The sequence below is a fragment of the Echeneis naucrates genome, chromosome 4, assembly GCF_900963305.1.
Source record: "Echeneis naucrates chromosome 4, fEcheNa1.1, whole genome shotgun sequence".
NCBI classification, from domain to species: Eukaryota; Metazoa; Chordata; class Actinopteri; order Carangiformes; family Echeneidae; genus Echeneis; species Echeneis naucrates.
In genome coordinates this window covers 15,699,547-15,723,406 of record NC_042514.1, presented here as the reverse complement: position 1 = coordinate 15,723,406, position 23,860 = coordinate 15,699,547, and the positions used below count along the sequence as shown (strand labels likewise).

Sequence of the window (23,860 nt, the reverse complement as noted above, 5' to 3'; positions counted from 1 at the left end):
AATCACAAAGTGGTATTTGTAATTTGCATATTTAATTTATCTCTTTGCCACTGCAGACACATCACATATTTCAAACCGGCTGAGATAGAATCAACGTGTAATAGTGACTGCTCTAGAAGGCAGCTCCATGACAAATAAGGAACGATAATCATCTTCTTTCTGTCAGTCATATCAGGACATCTCACTGACGCCCTGATTTGATGCCCTTTGGCACATTTCCTTATCTTTTCCTATTGGTACATCACAGTTCATGACATACTTTAGCCTGTGGATCTTGATAATAGAAACACACTGACCTCTGTAGGCTGCCCACCGACCCTGCATCTGTGGCTCTCTCCCTTGCTTCTACTGGCAGTCTGTCACTCTCTCTTTTCTCTCTCTGACGCACACAAATATGGTGTAGTCCCTAGCTACAGCCAGTTGTGGTCATGCTGACTATTGTGCGGTGGAGCGCAAAGAACAACAGTAGCCCGAAAAAGACTGCGGCGAGGGCTGCCTGCATCTTCCCTCCCCTCTCACTAGTTTCTACTGTTTCTGTTGTCTTTTTTTCTGCAGGTCAGTTTCGTGGTGGTAGAAGCAGAGAAATCCAAGTATCTGATGCTGTTTCAGCAACATGGGCGGGAAAAGGCAAAGTTAGTTGTGGTCAGGTTGTGTAGCCTGGAATGGCTGATCATCTCACATCCGCCATACTTTGTTTCACTTCTTTAAGTGCTGAACTCAAAAAGTAAACATATAGAGACAACTTTTTGTCAAGACACAGGGGAGAGAGACGACCTGAGTGGAAGGCATTAAATCTCACTCTATTTTTGATCTTGACCTTTGACCAGTCTGAGGAAAAATGGGAATTTCCCTCAGTTGTAGCACATCCACATTTCTATGGGTGTTGTCTGCTATTTGGTGACTGCCAATTCACCCACCTAAATCTGGAGAGCTGAGGCACGGTTACAGTATGAGGGGATAAAATATAGGTCCAGACGCTGACCACTGACCCCAGACAAGCTATATTCAAGTACAGTAAGTGTCCAATGTCTAACTGAATGTCAGGATTTACATTTAAAGTCCTGCATTTTTCCTCCTCCCCCTCTCCATCATCACTTTATGCAGCTAAACTATGACCCATCACTGAAAGACAAGCTATCAACAAATCGGATGTATTACCTTATCCATACAGATCAGCGTCTGGTACTGATGGTACAGCATCTCATAGCAATGCGATTTTGATGAAAACATCAGAACAAGACATGCTACAACATTTGGATTACTAAAAATATATCTCAATGCAATATTTCAGCATTCTAAAAAGCGAGAATTGCATAGCAGAGCGGGGCCTGGTCTGGTGAGAACGTAAACAATAAATTCTTGATACTAGTGCAAATAGTTTCAACCATTGTTGAAAAAATCAGTTGTATTGCCAGAATCCAAGACTATACAACAGTGAAACAACAAATACCCATCCCTGATGAGCAGCATTTTTGCATGGCCCCTGGCACACAGGCACCACACAGGGACTGGATGTATTGGATTAGAGGACTGTAGTCATGAATTAGGAAGAGTTGTGCATTAGTAGTAGTGCATTTCTTTGGCTCTGTAAACATAAGTCAGCAGTATTTCTTGGGGGTGACGGACAGGCCTGAGCACTCCACCTGCTATGAATAGTGATTGTACATTCTGTTGAAAGGAGGCTTCTGTTCCATTACATAACTAATTCCTTGCTCATTATGTGGGGCCATATTAAAACTGAGGGGGTTTAGAGCTAAACATATTTGCTTTGGTAAGTAATGGTCTGTGCTAATATTCCCGTGGGAACACCAGTAAAGGCTTAGAGGATTTCAACTACCAACCTAGCTAACATAGTCAGGGATTTGAGCTAATTACCTCTTTCACTGAGCCCCTGGCTCCAAGCCTCCTCTAGAAAGACTCTTTGGTAATGCACTCAAGTACCAATATTCAAGACAAAGATGGGGAGCACTCGAACTGATAGAGTATATAGGAGTAAGGATGTTCTGCTGATATTAAAATGTCAAATAAATTGTCAGGTATATTCTGTGTGTGTGTGTGTGTGTGTGTGTGTGTGTGTGTGTGTGTGTGTGTGTGTGTGTGTGTGTGTGTGTGTGTGTGTGTGTGTGTGTGTGTGTGTGTGTGTGTGTGTGTGTGTGCGTGTGTGCGTGTGCGTGTCTGAGAGATCACACTTTTACCTCTTGGTGAATTTGTCAGTAGACTCAGAAGGGTAAGCGCGAGGCTGCAATGTGTGTTATAGTGGGGGAGGAGAGAGAAGCAGGGAGGGAGGAAGGCTAAGTCAGGCAGCGAGTGAACGTGGTTACCACTGACTGAGAGAAAGAAAGAGAGAGTGGGAAACAGGCAGGGAAAAACAGAGAAAGAGAGGGACTCGGTTCAGTCCAGTGCGAGGTTTGGTTTCACTCGACTCTTTTCTCCCACTTGAAAAGTGGGACCCAGTGAATTTTGGGTTTACATTACTTTACTTTAAAATTTAATAACATGGAGGCTTTTTGGGACAAGTGAAATCTACTTTGCTTCTCTTAAAAAATGCAATATTTCTATTTAACCATATTTTCTGTGTGCTGGGCCTGAACTGCTGAAGAAGAAGCAGCATCAGCACCAGTTAAACAATCAGGAGCTAGTTAGCAACAAAGTTAGTTAACTGGTTAGAGACTTTTTGTTTGAGAAGATCAGCACCAAGGACGCAGGGCGAGTCCCAGGACCAAGATGTGTTCTCTAAACCGGGCCTTGTCTCTGTCTTTGTTCCCCAGGGAGCCTGCTGCCGGCCTGGATGCCACGGTGGACTACGTTAAGGTAGGAACAATACTCGTGCTGGTGCAATCCCATTGCTACAGCAGCAGTAAACAGTAAGAATGATGTGAAGTGTTGAAATTCTTTTTATTAGAAGTTCTTCAATATTCTGCTTGTTGAACTGTGTGATGGTGATAACAATATTTGCAAAGAACGGGTTATTCACATAGATATGCACTGTTCTAGTGCGTTACACTAGCCAAGGCACAGGTTGTTCAACGAGAAATGATAAACACAAGTTAACATATGTTGCCATGTTTAGTCTGGGTGTCGAAATTCTACTAAAAGTGTAAATAGATTTAGACCAAACTGTGGTTGAAAGATAAGATTAGATATTTTACTCGATATTTGAAACCTACAGAAATACTACAAATCCAGCATTAACTTTCTTCTCATTCTCTCCGTGGTGAAATTAAGTCTGGAAGGTTTTGTCAAATCCAAGAAAATTAAAAGAATCCATCAAGAAATGTCATTCAAGAATCCTTCATATCAGGATGCGAAACGACATTCAGCCACTACTGCAATGTAAACATCGCTCAAAGGAGAAGTTAATCCAATTATCCCTGGGCTACAAGGATAGTACACCACTAAATCATACTGCTACACTGCGCTGAATGTCACTCTGCTCGAAATCATATCCGCACATGTACACACCACCTGAGTCCTAGCTTTCCCCAGGCAGGAGGGGCTGGCGATCATTCTGTTATCATTATGTCATTTAGCTGACACTTTATGTGCTTTAGCATCCATGTTTCTATCTCTTTCCCTCACTGTGTTTTAGCACAATGCTTGCCCTGTATAAGTTCTGCTTGATAATCAGGGAATTTCATGTAATCTAAGGCACCAAAAATAAATGCAGACCAAGCAATGCAAAACAGTTCTTCCCCTAACTCTGGCAGCAAGGTATGTAACGTGAATACATTTTGAGTACCAAGAAAATAGAAACCAAAAGGTGATATGCACTGAATGTTGGCACAGGAAACTTGCTGCCAATTACACAATTCTGTAATCAGATATTGCCTGATTTAAATCGTAATTTAGTTAATTTCACACTCCATTTTATGCCAAATCCTTGTGCGCTTTTGTTAAAGCAACAATGTTCAACATTGACGGATGAGAGAAACATTGAGTTATTGCACAAGAAATGGTATTTTCTCCACATAATCAGTTTCACTTAATAAGGTACATAAAATGGAAATAATACGTTTTCAAAGTCGTGGAAAAGATCAGTCAAAGTTTAGCCTGGAAAGTTTAGAGCACGGATAATCAGTCCTTTCAGGTTCTAACTCCACCTCTAATCCATGAAGCCAGAGAAGACTCCCCTGTATTAGAAAATATTGACCCAGAAGCCAAAAGCAGCAGTAGGAAATAAAATAGACATGTTTACCCTTATATGTAATAATGACATTGTATTATTTTATAATTGATGCGGAGCTCAGGTGGCAATAATAAACTTTTGACCAGATGAAAATCTGTCTGAGTGAATTAAACAGTGTATGTCTCTTTGCTTTTTACGGTGCACTCTGGTGATTTACTTATTAATTACTTAATTTACTTACTTATTTGATGCTTTTATTTATTCCCAACCTTCTAATGGTATAAACACCATCACCAAGCTTTTTATAACAAATTTCACGAGGTGATCTTATGTCTGTCTCGTGGCCTCAGTAAAAGTTATGAGATGCACCATTAACTCAAGACTTCATCAAAGATATCACATCTCTTTAACCGCCAACCACCAATTCACGGAGCTTGCCATTATAATAATTGTCAAAATGAGTTAAAAAATTAGAGACTTTACTTTGTTAGAAACTGTTTGATTGCGTTATTTATGTTTATGTTAAGTCTTTCAAATCAATGTTTATATCACATGAAATAAAGAAAACTAATGAGCTAAGTCGGTGATTAGGAACATAGGTGTAGGTAACTTTTTTTCAATTTTACCAAGTTTGACGAAAATGCTTCAGCTTCACCGTGTTTTTCACTTTCTGCGGAAGACTACCTGCTTTCTTCTCCATTCCCCAGCCACCAATCCATCTTTTACTCTAAATCCATCCTTCTTTCCCCCCATCTATTAGCTCATATGTTTGGATGCTGACACCTTGGCGTGAAAAGCAAACTCAGCCCTTCCCACGAGAGCAGGTTGCACATGTGGGTTGCGAACACCACACACACATGCACAAACCTACACAAACAGCACTTGTGTGTATTTCTGTGGTCAAATTAGGTTTGTGTTAACACTGTGCGGGTGTACTGGCCACATATGGAGCTACTGCATCCCAGGTTTTATGTAATACGTGTGAAGTGTAGCTGTCAGCTCTGGTCCTCCAGGTGTGTTTGCATTTCTAGTGTGGATGAAAACACTCCTGTCCATGTGCGTTCATGTGCACAGGCGGCAACAGACAGTACAGGTGCTGTGTGTTATATCCTGCAGTCAAAGGTCAAACGTACATTAATGGTGTCAATGCAATGTCTATCTGCAGACCAGTTTCTCTCCTCATGGCCAGTATTATTTTCAGAGCGGTTTATAATTTAAATTCTGCTTCATTAGCTGCTTTTCCTCAGCTGGCGTGTCAAAAAAAAAAAACCTGCATCATCACAAAGATGGGGTGGCAGAAAAGAGAAAATTGAGAAAGCAGAAATAGAGATAAGTGTTTTTGGTGATGAACGATTTGACACGACGATTAGAGGTGCAGTGGCTCATTGTTGAAGTTGGCAAAAATGCAAATGCTTATTGTATCACAGTATCACAAAGAAAATATACAGAAGTTCCTCTGATTGCTGATTATTTGCAACTCTGCACCATTTTACCTTCACAAAACAGTGAAATATTTCACTTTGGCTTTTGGATTTTGGATAATACTAGCGAATGAAAGCATACAGCTGGAAACCAGGGTTGGTGCAAAGGCTCACTGAAACAAACTAGACACAAAACAATAGCTGCATCCAGTTCATTCACTGTAGGTTCATTGTGTTTACATTTTTTATTTTGTTGATTTAGTCAGTAAGAGATTATTTATCTAAAATATTTTTTATGCAAAAAAATGGACAGACTATCTTTTCCAACAATAGGTGGCAGTAAGATACTTTATATTCTTGATGGTCTTTGATGACTGCAAAACAAAGAAAGGAAGAAAGCTGGAAAGAAAGATGGATCTATTCCCCTGTTGAGCCTCTGTGTCTACAATGAACACAACTCCTCTTTCATTCAGACTTATGTGTAAGTCTCTCCCACTTTTTCACTTCCTCTTTCATTCCCTCTGTCTTTGAGTTTGTTTGGAACATCAAGTCGCTCTCCACCCTCACGAGAGAGCTTTTAGAAACAATAATGCCTTGTCTGTCTACATATGCCTGTGTGTGTGTGTGTGTGTGTGTGTGTGTGTGTGTGTGTGTGTGGTCTTACATTATAGTGGCTTTCAACTCTCTAACTGAATGATAGTTTACAGCATACATTGTGCTCACACACACACGCACAAAGTTCAGACAGAAAAACAACTGGACGATACCCTGGTGTTTAACAATAATTAAAATGAAAGGTCTGTAATTATGAGATGGAGTTCAGCCAATAAGAGCTCAAATCAAATGTTTATTTATTTAATCTTTCTAATACAATGAATTATTTTCTATTTGTCAAGCAGTGTAAAGAACAGTGGGCCTTGAAATGTTAGAGGAATGCCAGAAGGTGAAAATGAACTCTGTTCCACTCTAGTGGTCTATTTGAGACACTACATTGTAAAAAGCATGGCTCATCCAGTTAAAAGTTCAAACGGAAAGCCAACATTCATCAGTATCATCATACCGTCTGTCAGTCATGTGAGTTCAAATAGCAGCTACTGTCAGCAAACAGCCAACCAGCTGGTTTTTCCTACAGGCAAAAGATTCAGCACCACCAACCAGCCTGCAGGCGTGTCAGTCTGACAGTCAATAAGCTGGACAGCCACACAATCAATCAGCCTGACAGGCGGCTGGCCAACAGCCCCACAACTCGCTTATTTGAATCTGTTAATTTAGTGAAGTCACTCTCTGGTCCATGGGGCCATGTGTATTTTTAAGGATACATTGTCAGGTTTAGACTCCAGTCCTCACACCAAATAGTAAACACACTGCAGATTGGATGCATCAATTGACAGCCAATGTACAGAATGGTATTCAGGGCGGTTCCCATTCGTTCAGTTTGCCACAGCGTGATTATTATAGCTGCCTTCACAGCAACTCAAAGACTGGTTAGCAAAAACAATGCAGAGCAAGAGGGCTCATTTCATGCTCATATAAACATATAAAACCTTTTCATGTGAATTGGGAAATGGCCATGCTCTTTACCAAATGTTTCCGTATACAAAGTAGGACTTGTGTCAACTAAAACCATTTATTGCGATGTCTGCTCTTCGTGCATTCCCATTTGGTGCTCCACTAACATGGAGGCCAAAAATTATTTGTTGGTGTGTTAAAATGTTTGGTGCCCACATACAATAAGCAGGCTCGTATAAAATGGGTTTCACATTGCACCAATGAATATGACAACATCACGGCCCATTACTGATTAGTGATGACCCATCACAAGCACACACATCCAGACTCACTCAAGAGGGCGTATATGACACCAGCGTCATCTACGTTTTTTTTCACTGGCGTTAGAACATGATGAATGATTCCTTACATTTAGAAAGATAGTGATACTTTGTCTGCATTATGATATCATACCAATGAATCACTATCAAACCCACTTCCTGTCAACTAAATGTCAAGCTAAAGGCCGGAGATCAAATGACGTTCATACTATATCATCAAATTCTGATAGCCTTAAATGTACTGATGTAAATAGTTCTATTACCTATGCCTGCTTTGTTGTGTTTGTCATCAGATGCAATTCATAGAAAAATGTGTTGAACTGATTAACACAGAAAAGACTAAATGGCTTTGCTCTTTATTTTATTTATCTATTTGCTTGTTTGTTTGTTTTTCGCCGTGTTTTGGAAAATGCAGCATATTATTTCAGGTACTCATTACCATCATACTGTAACTTTTCAGTATGACTGCAGTGATTACGTTTTTTGGTTTAGGTTTGGGGTGACACCAGTGGCTGCTGTTCATTGACCCTCTGGAACTGACCCATGGTTCACCATCTAACCTTCATGATGAAGGTGTGGTATTCTTCTATGGGTCATATCTTAGGGGAGGGACAAGCAATCTATACAGCAATTTAGGTTGGAGGACTTGTTGCTTCCAGCAGCACCAGATAAGGATCAGGCTACTTGCAAAACCATGACCTCAGACACAAGAATGAAGAATTCTCTTGTCTCCACCCCACTGTACAACACACCACGTATCTCAAATCAAACTACACATTCAATGCCATTTTACCATTTTAAACACAAAAGAAATTCTGCCACTCCCGTTTGGTAGCTGAAGTTCCTGAAACTGCTCTGTTCTCTGAAGTCAATTAAACAGCAACACCAAACGGATAGAAATAGAAAACATAGAAGCTCAGCACGCAGATTTCTGTGCCCCCTTGTTTTTCCAGAGCATTCCTGGAGCAACGGATGTGTGTATTTTAAGGTGGACATTTAGCCTAGTTGGTGATTTGGGGCTGCTGTGGTTGTGTGTGTGTGTGTGTGTGTCTTGCCGTGTGGTGCCCCAGAGAATGTTCTACATGTATTTCCTTTGTGGATCCTCAGAGAGTTCATACTGTAATTAGAGGCTCCATTTCCTGCGGCCGACTGGTAGCTGCTGGGGTGTCACCCTGAGTGTGTGTTTGTGCCTCTGGTGATGCATCTAACTTTAACATTATTGTGTCTATACAGTTTATCATGGTTGTAATGGTGCTGTTTTGTGTTTGTATTTGCACAGCGCTATACTTTCTATATTGGAGTAATGCCCGTGGCAGTGTGTGTGTGTGAAATGGCGGTAAATCTGTGGCACTTAACTAGTGTGTGGGTGTAATTGCTTGGGAGTCATTAAGTAACACAAATGGCCAGCTATTTATCAGCATCACTCTGCAAGACACACACACCTCGTTGACTCTCTCCTTTCGTTGCGATCATACAGCACTATTGTGCGTTTTTTTCAGTTCAGTTCAGTGACTGAACCTACAGCCTTTTGCCACTGAATGTTTTTACATGGTTGTTGTCAGTGCCTGGGAGCCCTTTGCTTGGAAATCTACTCTGAAGTGATATATTTTTGGCTTTTAGTTTGGTTGTGACGAGTTCTTGTTTTTGTTTTTTGTTTTTGAGAAGAAAAAGGTTTGAGGACACTCAACACTGGCACTTGTAACTGTTCTGGACATCAACCAAACAAGCATCCTCTGAACTGACAATACATTTGCAAACCAACGATAACAAAGATCATTGTTTCAGCAACCTCAGTTGGAAACCTTAGTTGCAAATTATCAGCAACTCCAATGACACAGAATTACAGAGTGACACTTTTTAATGATGAGACACTGAACATATGTTGGAGCGCTGCGGTTGATGCAGAATATGCCTTCATTCTATATATCTATCTAACCATCCACATGATTTCATGATGAGATAGACTTTGCCTTTGGGCCACTCCTAGTTAGTCCACATATGATTTGCTCAAGCCTGGTCACATGTGGTCTGTCTCTCAACCATATATGGACCTTTGGAGGGTGGAGTCCAAAAGGAAAAATGTGAGCGAGGATGACTGGAGCAGAGCAGGGAAGGTTCACTCTGCAGGGGACTGTGGAGGAGAGCAACGGGGAGATGACAGAGTTGCTCAAAAACTGAACTGATGGAGATATTCCAAATTTAATTCTACATATTCTACTTCATCTCTCTTGATCTGACTGCGCTGCAAGTAGTTTAGTCCTCCTCAGTACTTTAAACTCTGTGATGGAAGTTTCTTGGATGATGCAAATATGAATCATTCATGGACTTGTGAATAGATGAAGTCATCGGAGTTATGGTTTGGGTCTGTAGTCAGGGTGACTAGAGCTGGTATTTATAAAGTAACGTGGCTGGAAGCTGCAGCCAGTTACCAGTTAGTCCTGTAGTTTAGAACAATCAGTGCAAGAATGTCAGAACGATGCAACCTCAAAGCCCTGACAGCAGCTCTGTGCTGCTTCTACCACAAGAACTCTGTCATCACTGCAAAGGTGAGAGAAACAGGAGAGTCTGCTGTGTGTTGCTGTTTTTTTGTCATTGTTTGCGTTTGTGTGTAAAATCCTATATGGAAATTGTGTTTACAGCTGCCAAGGTACGTGTGTTTTTTTTTTTTTTTTTCTTTTCTTTTGGTTTTTTTGCATGCTTTTATTCTGCAGCTTTTATGCAGTGGACCTTCGTAAGTGTTGCTGTTGTGCCCTCAGTCTGTGTGAGTTTTATTTTGGCCCTTGAGTCGTAGTTGATTTGGTTTGATCACATCCCATTGGGTTAGGGTTAGGGTTGTTTTAAGGGAGACTACAGCAAATGGGGCAATCCACAGTGAGATATTAGAAAGAGGCATAATTAAAAAAGACACATGCCCGATGTTTTATAAAGCAGTGCATGGTAACACTTCCAGTCTGCGCAAAATCTAATTATGCTGAATAGTCCTATTTTCCTCTCTCTCACTCTCTCAGTTGAACACTGGGCTTTTATTACACGGACCAGACGCTCTCATAAATGACCAACTGTGTGACTGTCTGACTGTGTGTGAGTGTGAGATATATAGCTGGCTTCATCCATAAGTAGTGCTCAGCTGGCAGACAGACAAGGCAGTGTGTGATGGCAAGGGGGAGATACAGATAGTTATAACCAGAGAGGTCCCAGGATGAGGGTACTAGTCCTTGTGTGAATGATAAATTTCTAATTTGGGATAGTTTGTCTTCTTTATGACGTCAGTGAAAAGTAGGAATGCCATTAGGATGATTGGATGGAACGAGCAGCAGTGCAGCAGAGGGAGGTGACTTGTCCCTGTGTAGATTAGATCTCTCTGATTCCATTCGCATCCCTGGTTAAAATGTAGAAACGCATGTCAAAGTAAGGTGTAGACGTAAGTTACAGGTGATGTGGTTTGTGAGGATACTTCGATTTGAGCAGATCGGATCAAAATTAGTAGAGTTTCATTTTGGTTTGATGGTTTGGCTGTGCTGTAGCTTTCACGGTAGTACCTGCTAATCTTCACACAGACATTTGTGAATACGAGCAATGGAAACAAAATCTGGAAGAAAAACATGCAGTGCACAAATTAAACAGCAACAGTAAATGATTATAAAAACACCAGACGGCTATCAAAATATAAGTGAAATTAGAGTTAAAGAGTTTAACAAAACTAAAGAAAATGGACCAACAACACATTTAGTGTCGGGGTTCATCCATTTACACCGCCCCATCTCCTAATTTCAAACGTCACTGATTCACTCTTTCATCCCAAATGAAATTCTAATCGAGTATGCTTGCTCATAGCAAATGCTCAATGAATTGACTGCACAGGTTCTCCAGAGAGGATTAGAGTCTTGCTAAAATACTGACTTCCCTTACATATTATCCACACAAAAAAAAAAAAAAAGCGTTACACAGCACATGCACTAACAATGAGCTGAGAAGGTGCAGAGGTAGTTTTTGTATTTGTTTTTCCAGTCTGAATGACTTTGTCAGGACTCTCTCTCACCTTCGTGTCTTATCAGGGAGCTTTGCAGGAATATCACCGATGCCACGGCCCTTTATCCTCATGTCTTTATTCTTATTTTCTTAGTCTAGTACTGATTTCCCTCCATCCTTCGTCTTTTCATTGTCCCTCTCTTCATACTCCACCTCCCTTGCATCTTGCCCATGTCTTGACTTGTGATTCCAAAAGGCCTGGGGTTTTATTCCATTCCCCTCTTTATTCTGTCCTCCATCTGTCAGTTTGGGAGGTTGCCATCAAACCAAGAGAGGCAGCTTCTTGTTTCAGTCTCAAGTACCTAGGCGTATTGTCAGTCATGAGAAACTGTTGTAGAAGGCAGAGCTAACAGCGTTAGCGCAGGCCCTGCCAGTGTTTTGGTCTTCACACCATATAGTGATGGTCTGACTTTTATAAACCAGGATAATGGAGAAAAGATTAAAAGGGTTTCAGCAGATTATTTTATATACTGATATAATATATAAATGCAGATGATATTTGCCCCTTTGGGCATCGACCCCACTGTGCATTACAGTGCTGTATATCTCCCATCAGCCTCTTTCTGCAGCATGAGCCTCCTTTTCTCTTTCTGTGTAGCAAAAGAGAATCTGCGAGGAACGTGAGAGCATTTTAGTTCTTAGACCATGAAGCACTAAAATTTAAAGAGCATCCAGTCTGATCTAGAGGCCAGTGCTTTTTTGCTGTAAGCCTTGAAAGTCTGGAAACTGTCACTTAAGATTTGTGTCATCTTGGTCAGCTGAATACGCTACATGGCTGTGACTGGAATATTGTGCCCATAACACCCATATGTGCTTGTTCAACACCTCACTCCGACACCACGGGAATTTATTTGCTGCTGCAGCAGCCTCCACTCATCTGGTTTCAGGTTTTCCTGAGAGATTTTAGAACCTGGCTGCAGTGATTTCCATTCAAAGAGAGACAGAGAGACAAAATAAAGCACCAAATGCAAAATTGACTGTAGAGACATAAACCTGTACCCACTACACTGCACTGTCTCAGGAATGACCCTCATGATGTAGCTGTCCGAAACTGATGTCTCTAAACACAGGAAGAAGCATCCATTTAGTTGTGTGTAAACAGGAAAGGAGGGGACCTTGTGATGATGGACTTAAGATGCAGAGATGTTTCAAAGGCTCAACAACCATTAGCTTTCATCAGTTTTTAGACAGCCTAACCAATCAGATATCAGGAAGATGGTCCCTCGGGTGGTAGGGCCATCTCTGGGTGGGTGGATGGGGTGTGCGGTGGTTGGGTGGCTGGGTGGTCAGTAAAGCTGAACAATAGATCGTCACAGATATGCACTGAAATAATAAAAAACACTAAAAATGCATCAATCTCATAAAAAGTTGACATTCCTTGTGGTGTTAAACTAGGAGGACAAATGCAGGCAAAAAAAAAAAAAAAGAAAAGGAAGACTGGGCATCCTCTTGTCGTTCAATCACACTGAACTAAAAAAAAAGCTGAATAGAAGTAATAAAACTCAGTAAATTTCTTCATCCATTTTTTAATTAAGTTTTTGCTGAATAATCGCACAACGTCCAAATGTTTTTGTTGCCTTTAGGGTGCATTTTCGAAATTTTGACACATTTTTTGACTTTTCAAAATTTACCTTAAGGTCACTTCTTGACAGCCAGATATAAACTGCATAAATGTGGAAGGTAGGGATAAAGAGAAGCATAGGCATCGTGGCATGAGGAGGAAAGAGACAGATGGATTGAGCTTTTTCTTCTTCTAAACAGTCTGACAGCATGTTTCGCTGTTTTACTTTGCACAGTTTTCAGGCTCTTCCAGAAAAAATCAATCAGATCAATGTTTCAGTAGACACAAACTGCAGGTCAAGATCCCATTCTTTCAGCTCTCTCATCATAATACAGCACACAGAGATTATAACGTGCATTAGTGTGTGCATGTGTGTGAGAGATGACGAGGAATCAGTTATAATGCTAAAACCTCATTTGTTTTCACCTCACTGAACTCAAAAGACAAAGCAGCTTACACAGTGTCTCTGACTGCACTGCTACACAAATGGATTGTCCCAGTGCCAAAAAGACCTGGATTTGAATGTGTGTGTCATCCCCAACATGAACACAAACTTCTCATGGGTTAAGAAAAAAAAAAAAAACTTTCCAGTGTGAAATCCAGGAACTCCAAAGTAAATCCAGTGACTGCAGAAGTCCTTTTTTCACAGTACCCTTTGTTATATTCTTACCGCTGAGTAAGACAGTACTTTTAGGCCAAGTCAGCTTTTTTAGACAGCTGAGAGAAAAAGCAAAGTGAGGGTGAGACCATTCCTTGGCGTCCTGTCACCCCACTATTTATTTTTGTTCTTAGGTTATGTGTTTTTGCTGGTGGCATATCAGGTATTGCACTACGGTGGAACTACTCTAATCTCACTGGAGGGACAGCCAGCCCGCTTACTACAACGCACTATAAAGCTTCAGAAACAATACTTTGACAAATAATATGCCACACTTAACTGTTAGCCTCTACACTTTCTGTAGCTCTTACTCTGACTTTGGCCTCCTTTATTCAGCAGTAGGTACATATTTAATAAATGTGTCATGCACATAGTTGTAGGTTTGTAAGTGGTCATCAATATACCATGTTGACGTCAGTTGTAACATTTTATATTACAGCTGTTGTGTTTGTACACCAATGTGTATTTAAATGTCTCCACAGGAGGGTTAGTTCTTGTTTATGGTCTGTTCCTGTTCCACGTTCCTGAGTTTCACTCAGTCTCTAAGTCACTCTGTATCACAGGATGATCACAGTCAAAGTGAAACCGACCTGTTGTTGTTACACTGATAACAGCAAGTCATCGCGCTGAGGGTCAATGTCAGTGGATCTCATTTCCAATTTTACACCTTCACAAGAAGTAGTCACTTGTCAGGGCATCTGATTTTATGGCCCAGCTGGGAATCCATAAACCGATATAATCTGTGTGGCAAGAGAAAAGAGAGAAAAGAAGAGAGATAAGAGATAAGGACAAATACAGAGTTTAGAAACACTGCTCTGTCCGTGTGGACAGACACACAGCCTTATGCTGTGCCTAAAAAATGCTCCCATACACCATTTCCATCTAGGTTTTTTTTTTCTCCTCTCAGTCCTTCCAATCAGTTTTCTATTCCTTCTTCCCCTGCTTTCACTCCTATGCTGTCGTGTGTTCCTCTACTTTTCTGATACTCATACTGATGCGTACACAATCCTTCCAGTTGCTTCTTTCCTATTCAGCCCTCCAGTACTCCACGTCCGTCTGATTTCACTGCCATCCGGCATCATCTCTCCAACCTCCCCACTCCACTGTTCATCGTTTCTATGGCTGTGAGACTGTAGATGTAAAAACATTTTATTATGACTATTTTAATGAATGTAGTTACCACAGAGCTCCAACACGTGGCAAACCTAAAGTAGTCCAAAGTTAATACAGCCAGGACAGTTTTTGTTCATCCAGTTCAGCTTCACATCTACATTGTGCATAGTGTATATAGTAAAACAGGAAAAACATGCTGTCCAGGCACTGCATATATGTGTGCCATAACGATTTTAACAGACGAACAGCAGAAATGTTTCAAGGTCAAAATAAATCAATGACTGTTACATAGACTATATAGTGACTGATAACTCAGCCACCGAAAACAAAACTATAGCAAGAAAAGAACAAATATTAAAGCTGCAGAGATTATTTATCTAGCTGAAAATGTTGTACAGTCATACATTCAGTCTGATCCCATACAGTAAAATCAATGCAGCTGCAGACTGCGACTAAATGAATAGTACTTTCCACTGCTGCACCAATACAAGCTAAAAACAAATAATAATAATAATAATAATAATAATAATAATAATAATAATAATAATAATAATAAAACACACATACAACACAAGTCATGCCACAGTGATCTGTGTCTCAGCCTCAACATCAGTGCTGTTGTTTTTGTTGTGACCTGTTGTTTTGCTTTCTGCGTTGGAGCTGTAATAGGATAGGTTGATTTCCCATCATACATGGAGACATAGAGACATAGAGACATAGAGACTGGGAGCAGAGGGGTCTATTCTAATGACTTTAGGGAGAAAGAGCGCGCGGAATGAAAGAACAAGAGAGGTAGAGAACCACGGGGAGTAGCATAGAGAAAGAGGTTTCAGCGTCATGGGGAAGCTCGGGCATATTTTCAAATTTAATGTGTACACCTCACTCATTCCCGATCAGCAATCAAAGGTAAAGAGATTGAGAAGGCTTGGAGCTACAGTTCTAACCTGACACGCAGCAGAATATGGGCTTCCTTTCGAGTTCCACATCACAAATGATGATGTACAGCACTGACAACCTTTTCATTACAGGCAGCCATTTTATTCAGTATTAATGTCGCAGATATCACTAATCAGACCTCCCATGACACGGGCTGTTTAATGTATTTGTTTGTGATATTGCAATTCAATTTGGATAAATAGTAGGATGACACATAGATAGAGATATATAGAGGAGCAGTTAAAACTACTGATCGTAATCTTACTTGACGTAATATCATGTCAAGTAAAAGTTGAATCCTCATCAAGGATGTTTGAATACAAATACACAAAGCAAAGTAAAATAGATACTGGGGTTGATTAGCACACTAAACATCAATGATTAACCACTTTCTTTTGTTCTTGGCAGAGAACCAATATTAATACACTAAACAACCCCCAAGGTATTGTGCTTGTTGTACTGAGCGGCATTCATGAGGCACAGGAATGAGTCCATGTGAGTCCATAACAAATGAGAATAGACCAAACGTAAATCACGTTTTACCTGTGTTTGTATTATATGTTACAAAAATCCAAATAGAAATATGTTCTCCTGCAAAACCTTCAACACCTCTCAACAGGATGCTGAGTCCTTTGCCTGCTGAATGATTGTTTGTGGAAAAACTTGATCAAGACCCTTTACTTACAGTAAATAATGAGTCTAGTCAGTTGTGCTGCCAGCAGAAGAAATGGCATTTCAACATATAGCCGTGAATTCTCAGGAGCTGGTTAAAAAGACTAATAAGTTCAGGGACATGTTTGCGTCAGTGTGTGCGAGTGTGTTTATGTACGTCAGATATGGGTGTGTATGGAGGCAGGTCTGGGCAGTTGGGCTGGATTCGTGGTGATGACATCACAGTAGGAGGCACTGAGTGGAAAAGGTGAGATGAGGAGGAAACTCACTGAAGAGAGACAGCAAGAAGGACAGATAGTGTGAGAGTGTTTCATGAGAGAGTATTAGAAGAATAGGGACAAAAAAAACGGACGTTTGCGTTAGTATGTGTTTACTATGAAGTGTGTCTCAAGGAGCGAGGAACAGGGAGCAATGCAGAGACCCAGCAGCTATCCTGTAAGTGTGTGTGTGGTTGGGGGTGTGTGAGCATTGTGGTACAGGTGTTTTCGTTGACTCAGCTTTCTGTCAGTTTGTTACCACGTTTTTCTGTCCTTTACCTTTATAACTTTCTCAACATTTTTGGGTGTGCTGTTAGGATTACTGTAAACTCAGCTCACAGTCAAATCAGCATCAGTCACATCAGTGTGTTAAAATCTTTCTCCCATCTGAGCTTTCAAGCATTTAACTTTTGAATGACCTTCAGCCAATTCAATTTTACGAGGGCCTCGTAAGTAATTCAAGCGTTAAACCCAAAAATAAAATAATTTTATGCTGCATTTTACGCCTTTGACTGAATGACTTACTAAAAGAATTTCAAACGATGAAACTGTTGTGTGCAAGTTATGTTGCTTTATCAATAGTTTGACATGTGGTCCACTTTGCCTTTCAATTCTAGCAAATAGAAATTTGGCTCCTAAAGAAATGCACGCAAGAGTCAGCGCAGAGTAATCAGAGGAATAGTGGATTCGTAATAACGGTCGTTGTGGTAGTATTAACGCTAATTACACTTCATTAACATAACTCTTACTGCTTAATGATAAATGTGTGACTTTGAACTTTGACCTAATTTCTTCTTATTCTAGGGATTAAGAACTCACTATCTGTGTCAGTGTCAATATTGCTCATGCAATTATAAAAATTCTTGCCTGTGCATGCAATAATTATTATTAACTATTGCTCAAATAGACAAAAGGATCAAAATACTAAAGTTTTTTTTTTTTTTGTAGTTCTCCAGAGATCAGTTCATTTTGGACTGTCCCTCTGAGAAACTTCGCAAAGAGCTTGAGGAGGAACTGAAGATGAACTGTGAGGAGCCAAGAAGCCATGCTTGGTACCATGGAGCGATTCCCAGACAGGTAGCACATGCACACATAAATCTGAGTCACGAGTCCCTCCCTTTTAAAAACCTGGTTAAAAACTTGTTGAACCAGATCACCTATTATTAGGCCTCCATGCTGCACTCACAATGCTTACAGGAAGATTAGAGCTTAAATAATGGCCTTGGCTGCAGGTCTGGGGTTATAACAGTAGGTCAGTGTGTGTAAAAAGCCTCTCTCTGTATGTTTGTGTGTGTGTGTGTGAGGCCGAGAGAGAGCTCTCAAATGTAATCATTTTTAATAAGCTGCTTCCTTGGACTGCACTAAACTACCACCATATACTATGCAAACACGTGCTTAATTAAAGTGTGTTAGTGTGTGTAAAGGATTGTGTTTGAGCCTGAGTGAGAGGAGAGAGGCCATAAATGTAACAAGAGTGAAATATAAACAAAAAGATGGGGAAACCTCGCTGACTTGTTTTTACCTGTTGAAAACAAAAGTCATTTTAATTCATGAAACTAAATGAGATTTATATAGATTTATATAAATATTTTAAGGCCCAGATTTTAATCATTGTTCATTTAATGGGGAACGTGTTTTGTCTAGTCTCACATACATACACACATCTTCAGCATGGAACACTGGGAACAGTATTTTTACAAAACAAGTCTTAGATAATGTCTATCTGCTACCTTGAGGATGCAGCTGGAAAAAGCTAGGGTGTAAGAAACTTCATTCACATGATGTGACTGAAAGCTTGAAAGAGCAAAGTAAATGAACACTGCGTTCAAGAGTTCAAATTTCTTTTTATTTTGTGGTACAGATGATTAGTACATTCTCAAAGAGCTTCTTTACCATGTGAAAGCACCCCTAACATGGGGTAAGAAACTTTTTAAAGGAAAAAAAAAAACTGAAGGCTCTGAGATAACTAAAATGACACCAGCTCTTCATTGACTTATTGATTTTTCCCAAAATAGTTTTCATTTTCGCAGAGTTGTCACTACAATTTACTTTTCCTTGTCAACCACTTGGTAGAATTTACCTCTAACAAAAAAAATATATATTCATGAAACAATTTGAGAGACACTTTGATTAAACTATTAATTGTTGAAAGAGCTCAGTTGCACAAAACATCAGGCTTTAAATATCTTGCTATAAGTGACGCTGCAGACCAGCCAGCATGGAGCTCATAAAGAAGTTAACAGTATAACCGCCTACCATTATTAGATTTAATTAAGTGTTTAGACTGTAAACAAACACTGTGTGCCCCACTGTGTGTGTGTGTGTGTGTTGGTGCCCATATGTAACCCTCTGCACTATCTCAGGTTGCAGAAAACCTGGTGCAGCGTGATGGAGATTTCTTGATCCGTGATTCACTCTCCATCCCGGGAAGTTATGTTCTGACCTGCCAGTGGAGAAACTCTGCCCAGCACTTTAAAATAAACAAGAAGGTAAGAGCGTGGATGAAGGCTGACAGCTGACGCCTGAATGCTAGTCTCTCTGTTTAACGTGGTTTGAGGTACAGCCATATTGCTTCTCAGTGACAGTTTCAAGTCATGAAGCCAAAGAAATGTCCACCACAAGAGAAACGTCTGTACGATCCATTACGCGCCTGCTTTGAGTTACTTAAGCATTCCCATTGATGAAGCTTGAAGTTGTGTTGTGGGGCTGAAAACAGTACTCAGTTCTATACGAACCAGCGCTGCTCATTGGAAACTAATGATCTGAAAGCGGCTGAAACCTGTTTGTCGTGTTGATTCTCAGTGACGTTGGCTTCAGGACCAACACATTCACAGCAAAAATGTGCCATCAAATGTAGAATTATTGATGATGAGAGCAAAATGTTGATGAGTGATGGTTTCTCTTGTCTAGGTTGTGATGTTGAATGAAGCTTACTCCAAAGTGGAATACAGGCTGGAAAGAGAAGGGTTTGATAGTGTCCCCGCACTTATTAGATACTACGTCGGCAACAGGAAACCCGTCTCACAGGTGAGTTTATCCAGTGTTTTCATGTAAAAAAGCCTTCTTCACGTCTTCAAACTTTTCTTCCTCTGGTCCGTGATTAAAATGTTAACAAATGCTAACAAAAATGTTAGTCAATGCTGTTTAACTGTTGCATTTTCCCAAGTTTACTCTCTTAACATAACTTTCTGTGTGTCTTCATAATAATTATTACCTAATAAACATGAAAGGCTGAGAAGGAATACGGTTGGATGAAATGATTAACGTTCATTCATCATTCATTCATCTAAATCAGCAGGACATTTTTCGACTTATTTTGACTGCTGACTATGATCCTTCCTCTGTGTTATTATTTGTGTATTAAGGTGGTAGGAGCCATTATCTTCCAGCCAATCAACAGAGGCATTCCCCTACGCTGCTTGGAAGAAAAGTATGGCTTGTCCAGCACTCATCGAGAGGCACTCATGGCACAGGAGAAGCGGAGTCAGAAACGTCTCAGTCTCAACATTACCAACGGACACGCACACGACAACACAAACACCGTGCACGACAGCACACACTGCCAGGACAGTGACATGGGCCGAGGCTGCCAGCTCAGGTTGGTACACAACTGCTCCTTGAAAGCCGCGTCAACACACTGTTAAAGGATTTGTACTTAATGTTTCAAACCCACATTCTATAGTTGTAGTAGTACATGTGGTTGTTCATATATCATATGAAACGTATTTTTAATACAACACATTGTCAGTTTAGATCTCTATCTCATCAATGATTTTTATAGTCCGTGGGCTTGTGTGTATTAGGTTGTGCTTTAATCCTAAGTGGTTTTACTTGGTCCGTGGTAAAGCTTTGTTTACTGCATGTAAATGGTTCCCAGATTAAACTGCCCAACAGTTCACAAATGAGACAGCCCACGCACATCAGTAATACATAAATATACGTATACCTAATACTGCACAATCAGAAGAACTCTTTTCTTCTTTTACTTTTAATACTGAAAATACATTTTCCCAGAATAGCTCTGTAATATTTTAGAGGTAAGCATTTGAATGAGCAAGTTTTAATTCTAATTCTGTTCTATTCCATTCTAATTCATTTTAATTCAATTAAGCACCACAAGTGTATTATTTTAAAGTAAGTGGAGGGCTAGAAACCAAATAACATTCTTTCTGTTGCACCTAAAAAAAAAAAGGAGACTCACCTTTTTCAGTGTCTTGCACACCCTCTAAAACACTTCAATCAAGCCTGTAAATCCTCTCCCGCTTTTAAGCTTTTAGCTCACAGCGGCAAGCTTTATGTTCATCATCCAGGCAGTCGGTTGAATAGACACGTGCTCCATGTGTACCATAAATCCTGTGTACAGCTTCTCTGCTGAAAGGAACTGAAGTGTGTAATTTCACACTGTATAGGAGCATATGGAGCATAATGTATGGGGTCCATATCTGTCTGAGCAAAGTCAGAGCAGGAGCCAAGAAAAGATGGATGTATGGTCTATAGAACAAAGAGACAGAGAAGAAAAGAGGAGTGTAGGGAAACAGAATATGATTTGTAAGAACAGAAAATGTGGAAAATAAGGACAAGACAGTTGGAAGTGGAATACTGGTCATCTTTCTTTGTAATGGGACCTTTCATTCTTGAAGTTTTCAACTTCGGATGAATATTTTGAAGGATGTTCATATATCAGTCAATGTGTTTATTGATCTTAGTTTCCAACATGTGCTACCACTCAGGTTGAAGGATCGCTGTGGCAGCCAACCAGCCAGTCTCAACCAGGTGCAGGAGAGGCGATGCCCACTCCAGGCGCACCAATCAGAGAGCTTCTTACCTCTCGGTAAGTAGAAAAGGTCTTAGTATGCTCTTAGACGGGATCGAGCGTCCCAAAAACTCTTCAGAATAGAGTAGCAGGCTGTATCCAACAATATCTTTGGGAAAACAAGTAACACACACACTTCACACAATGACTGGTCTGGATTTTGAAATTGCGGAAGTTTAAATGTTTGTGGACACATCAAACAAAAAAAGAAAAACACTATTACAAATGTCATCTTCTCCATTTGTTCCCTTCCCTTTGCTCTCGGTGCCCTCCAGGATCCAAACCCCAGTCCCAGCAGCCTCCAGACCTGCTGCTCCCCAGCCCTAACCTGAAGTCTCCCGTGTTTCGGACGGGCAGCGAGCCAACGCTCAGCCCATCTTTCCCTCGAAGATCAGCAGAGCCTTTGGCAGGTCTGAACTAAAAAACAAAATCCTCAGAAATACTGTACAACCTGAAGATCACCCGTCAGCCTGGTATTTGTCAACTCCTCCATATAGATCAGCATTTTTCATACTATATTGCACAACCAAAGTCTGCCTTGCATTTAATGGTGGACAATATAAACAGATGCAAAAATCTAAAGCACCAAGATTAAAATAAAGCAGCCTGGTTCTAGACCTCTGAATAGCTACACTGATTTGTTATATCTGGATGAATGAAGTGCAGCTAACTGGCAATTGAGTCTGATTATCACGCTAAAAATAAAACTGGCTTGCTCACAAAGAGCCATTAAAAAACCCTCATGAGGTCCTTGAGGTAACTAAATCACTTGTTTGCAGGGAATAGCACATTTTTTTGTAACTGTTATTGTTGAGAGATACAACACAGCTTTTTTTTTTTTTTTTTTTTTAATTCAGAGGGTATATATTGATTGATTCCATTTGATTTCAAGCAAAAAACCAGCAATGGCAACAACATGGTGATAGAGTGTGTCATCATGTCATGATGTTGCTCGTGTATCTCCAGGCCAGGCGATCCGAGGCTCTGACAGCCAGCTGTGTCCTAAACCGCCACCCAAACCCAGCAAAGTGCCGCTGGCCCGACTGCCTCGCTCCCCATGTCTTCAGCCCCTGGTTCCCCCCTCCAGCGCGTCCATCCACACAGACGCCTCCATCTTCACTGCACCTAGCCCGGACTCCACATGTGTGGAGGCACCTTCTGTGTGGAGGACTGCAGGTAACTTTTTTTCATTTCACGAGATGCCTTGACATTATACTGTCCTCAGTTTGTGTCTGACACACACATACATTTAAACACCAATCCATCATTAACCACATTGCTTCAAGACACAAAACATATCTACTGGAAAAAATGAAGTGATAACCGCCATTACAAAACCAGTGATCATATCATCGCCATGATTTCTCATTTAGTGACAGCAAAGAGTGAGCCAGGGCGTTTAGGTTTATTCCAGTTTTTGCTGTATATGAATATTCTTGTTATCTGTACCTTTTTTTTTTTTAAGAGTTCTTATAACTCTACAATCACTGAGGAATTCAATTTTGGTTGAGAGGTTAATAAGATACATCTGAATATGGTTCAACAGTCACTGCTGGTTCTCCTGCTCCTCCAGCGAAGCCCATGAAGTTTCATCATCAGCTCCTCAAAACAGACTCCCACAGCTCCAGCTCTTTACTTTCACCTCCTGAACTGGGCCAGTATCTGGATTCTGAGGCAACGACTGAGCGGCTGCTGCCAAACCCTGTAGACCGGCGGTCCCACAGTCCACTGGAACTAAAGTCACCAAGCTCTATCATAGACAATGCCCTTGAACTTCAGCCCCCACTCTGCAGCTATGTGGAGAGACTGAGGAGAGAGGGGGAGGGAGGGAAAGAGGACGAAGGGGGTGACAATGACGCAGGAGGACGGAGAGAACTTGACAGAAGCTCTTACCATCACGCCATCGCAGCCTTAGAAAACACCAGCGAGGAAGAGGACGACGACGCAGGGAGAGAGGAGGAAGAGGAGAAAAAGAGACGAGTCAAAGAGAGAAGCAGTTTCCAGCGGCCGGTCATAGAGACAGAGTCGACATTCAGACCGGCAGAGTTTGGCTCGCGACTTCTGCCGCTGGAAAACAAGCCTCTGGAGATGGTGGTGTTGAAGAGAGCAAAGGAACTGCTGCTCAACCACAATCACCACAGTATAGCCCGACACCTGCTGATGGCTGACTGCCAGGTACACACAGGCATGAAGGACAGCACACACCCACACACAACCATCAAAAATAAATGCCTGACCCCGCCTCTAAAGCCATGTGTTAAAGACCAGCAATAGGCCAACACATTGAGTCAGCAACGTACTATATACAGACATAATGACTTTATTACAAACTTCAGAGGTGGCAAATTAGAAAAACCAAAACATTTTTAATGTTAATTAATAGTTCATTTATCGGTTCTCTTTAATAATGACACAGTTATAAATGTTAAAATTGTGTTTACTATC

The 23,860-nt window shown here is 40.8% G+C and overlaps 1 protein-coding gene across 3 annotated transcripts in view; it reads left to right on the top strand.

Annotated features, from left to right (window-relative positions):
• The window catches only part of bcar3 (BCAR3 adaptor protein, NSP family member), a 56,254-nt gene that overhangs the window by 28,144 nt on the left and 4,250 nt on the right, over window positions 1-23,860 (top strand). For all 3 annotated transcript variants that reach the window (XM_029500570.1, XM_029500571.1, XM_029500572.1), the window contains 9 exons: window positions 2,769-2,811; window positions 17,551-17,679; window positions 18,966-19,091; window positions 19,513-19,629; window positions 19,968-20,200; window positions 21,333-21,433; window positions 21,691-21,825; window positions 22,382-22,591; window positions 22,962-23,590. In XM_029500570.1, the coding sequence (XP_029356430.1) occupies window positions 2,769-2,811; window positions 17,551-17,679; window positions 18,966-19,091; window positions 19,513-19,629; window positions 19,968-20,200; window positions 21,333-21,433; window positions 21,691-21,825; window positions 22,382-22,591; window positions 22,962-23,590 (1,723 nt within the window). The remainder of the gene's footprint in view (window positions 1-2,768; window positions 2,812-17,550; window positions 17,680-18,965; window positions 19,092-19,512; window positions 19,630-19,967; window positions 20,201-21,332; window positions 21,434-21,690; window positions 21,826-22,381; window positions 22,592-22,961; window positions 23,591-23,860) is intronic.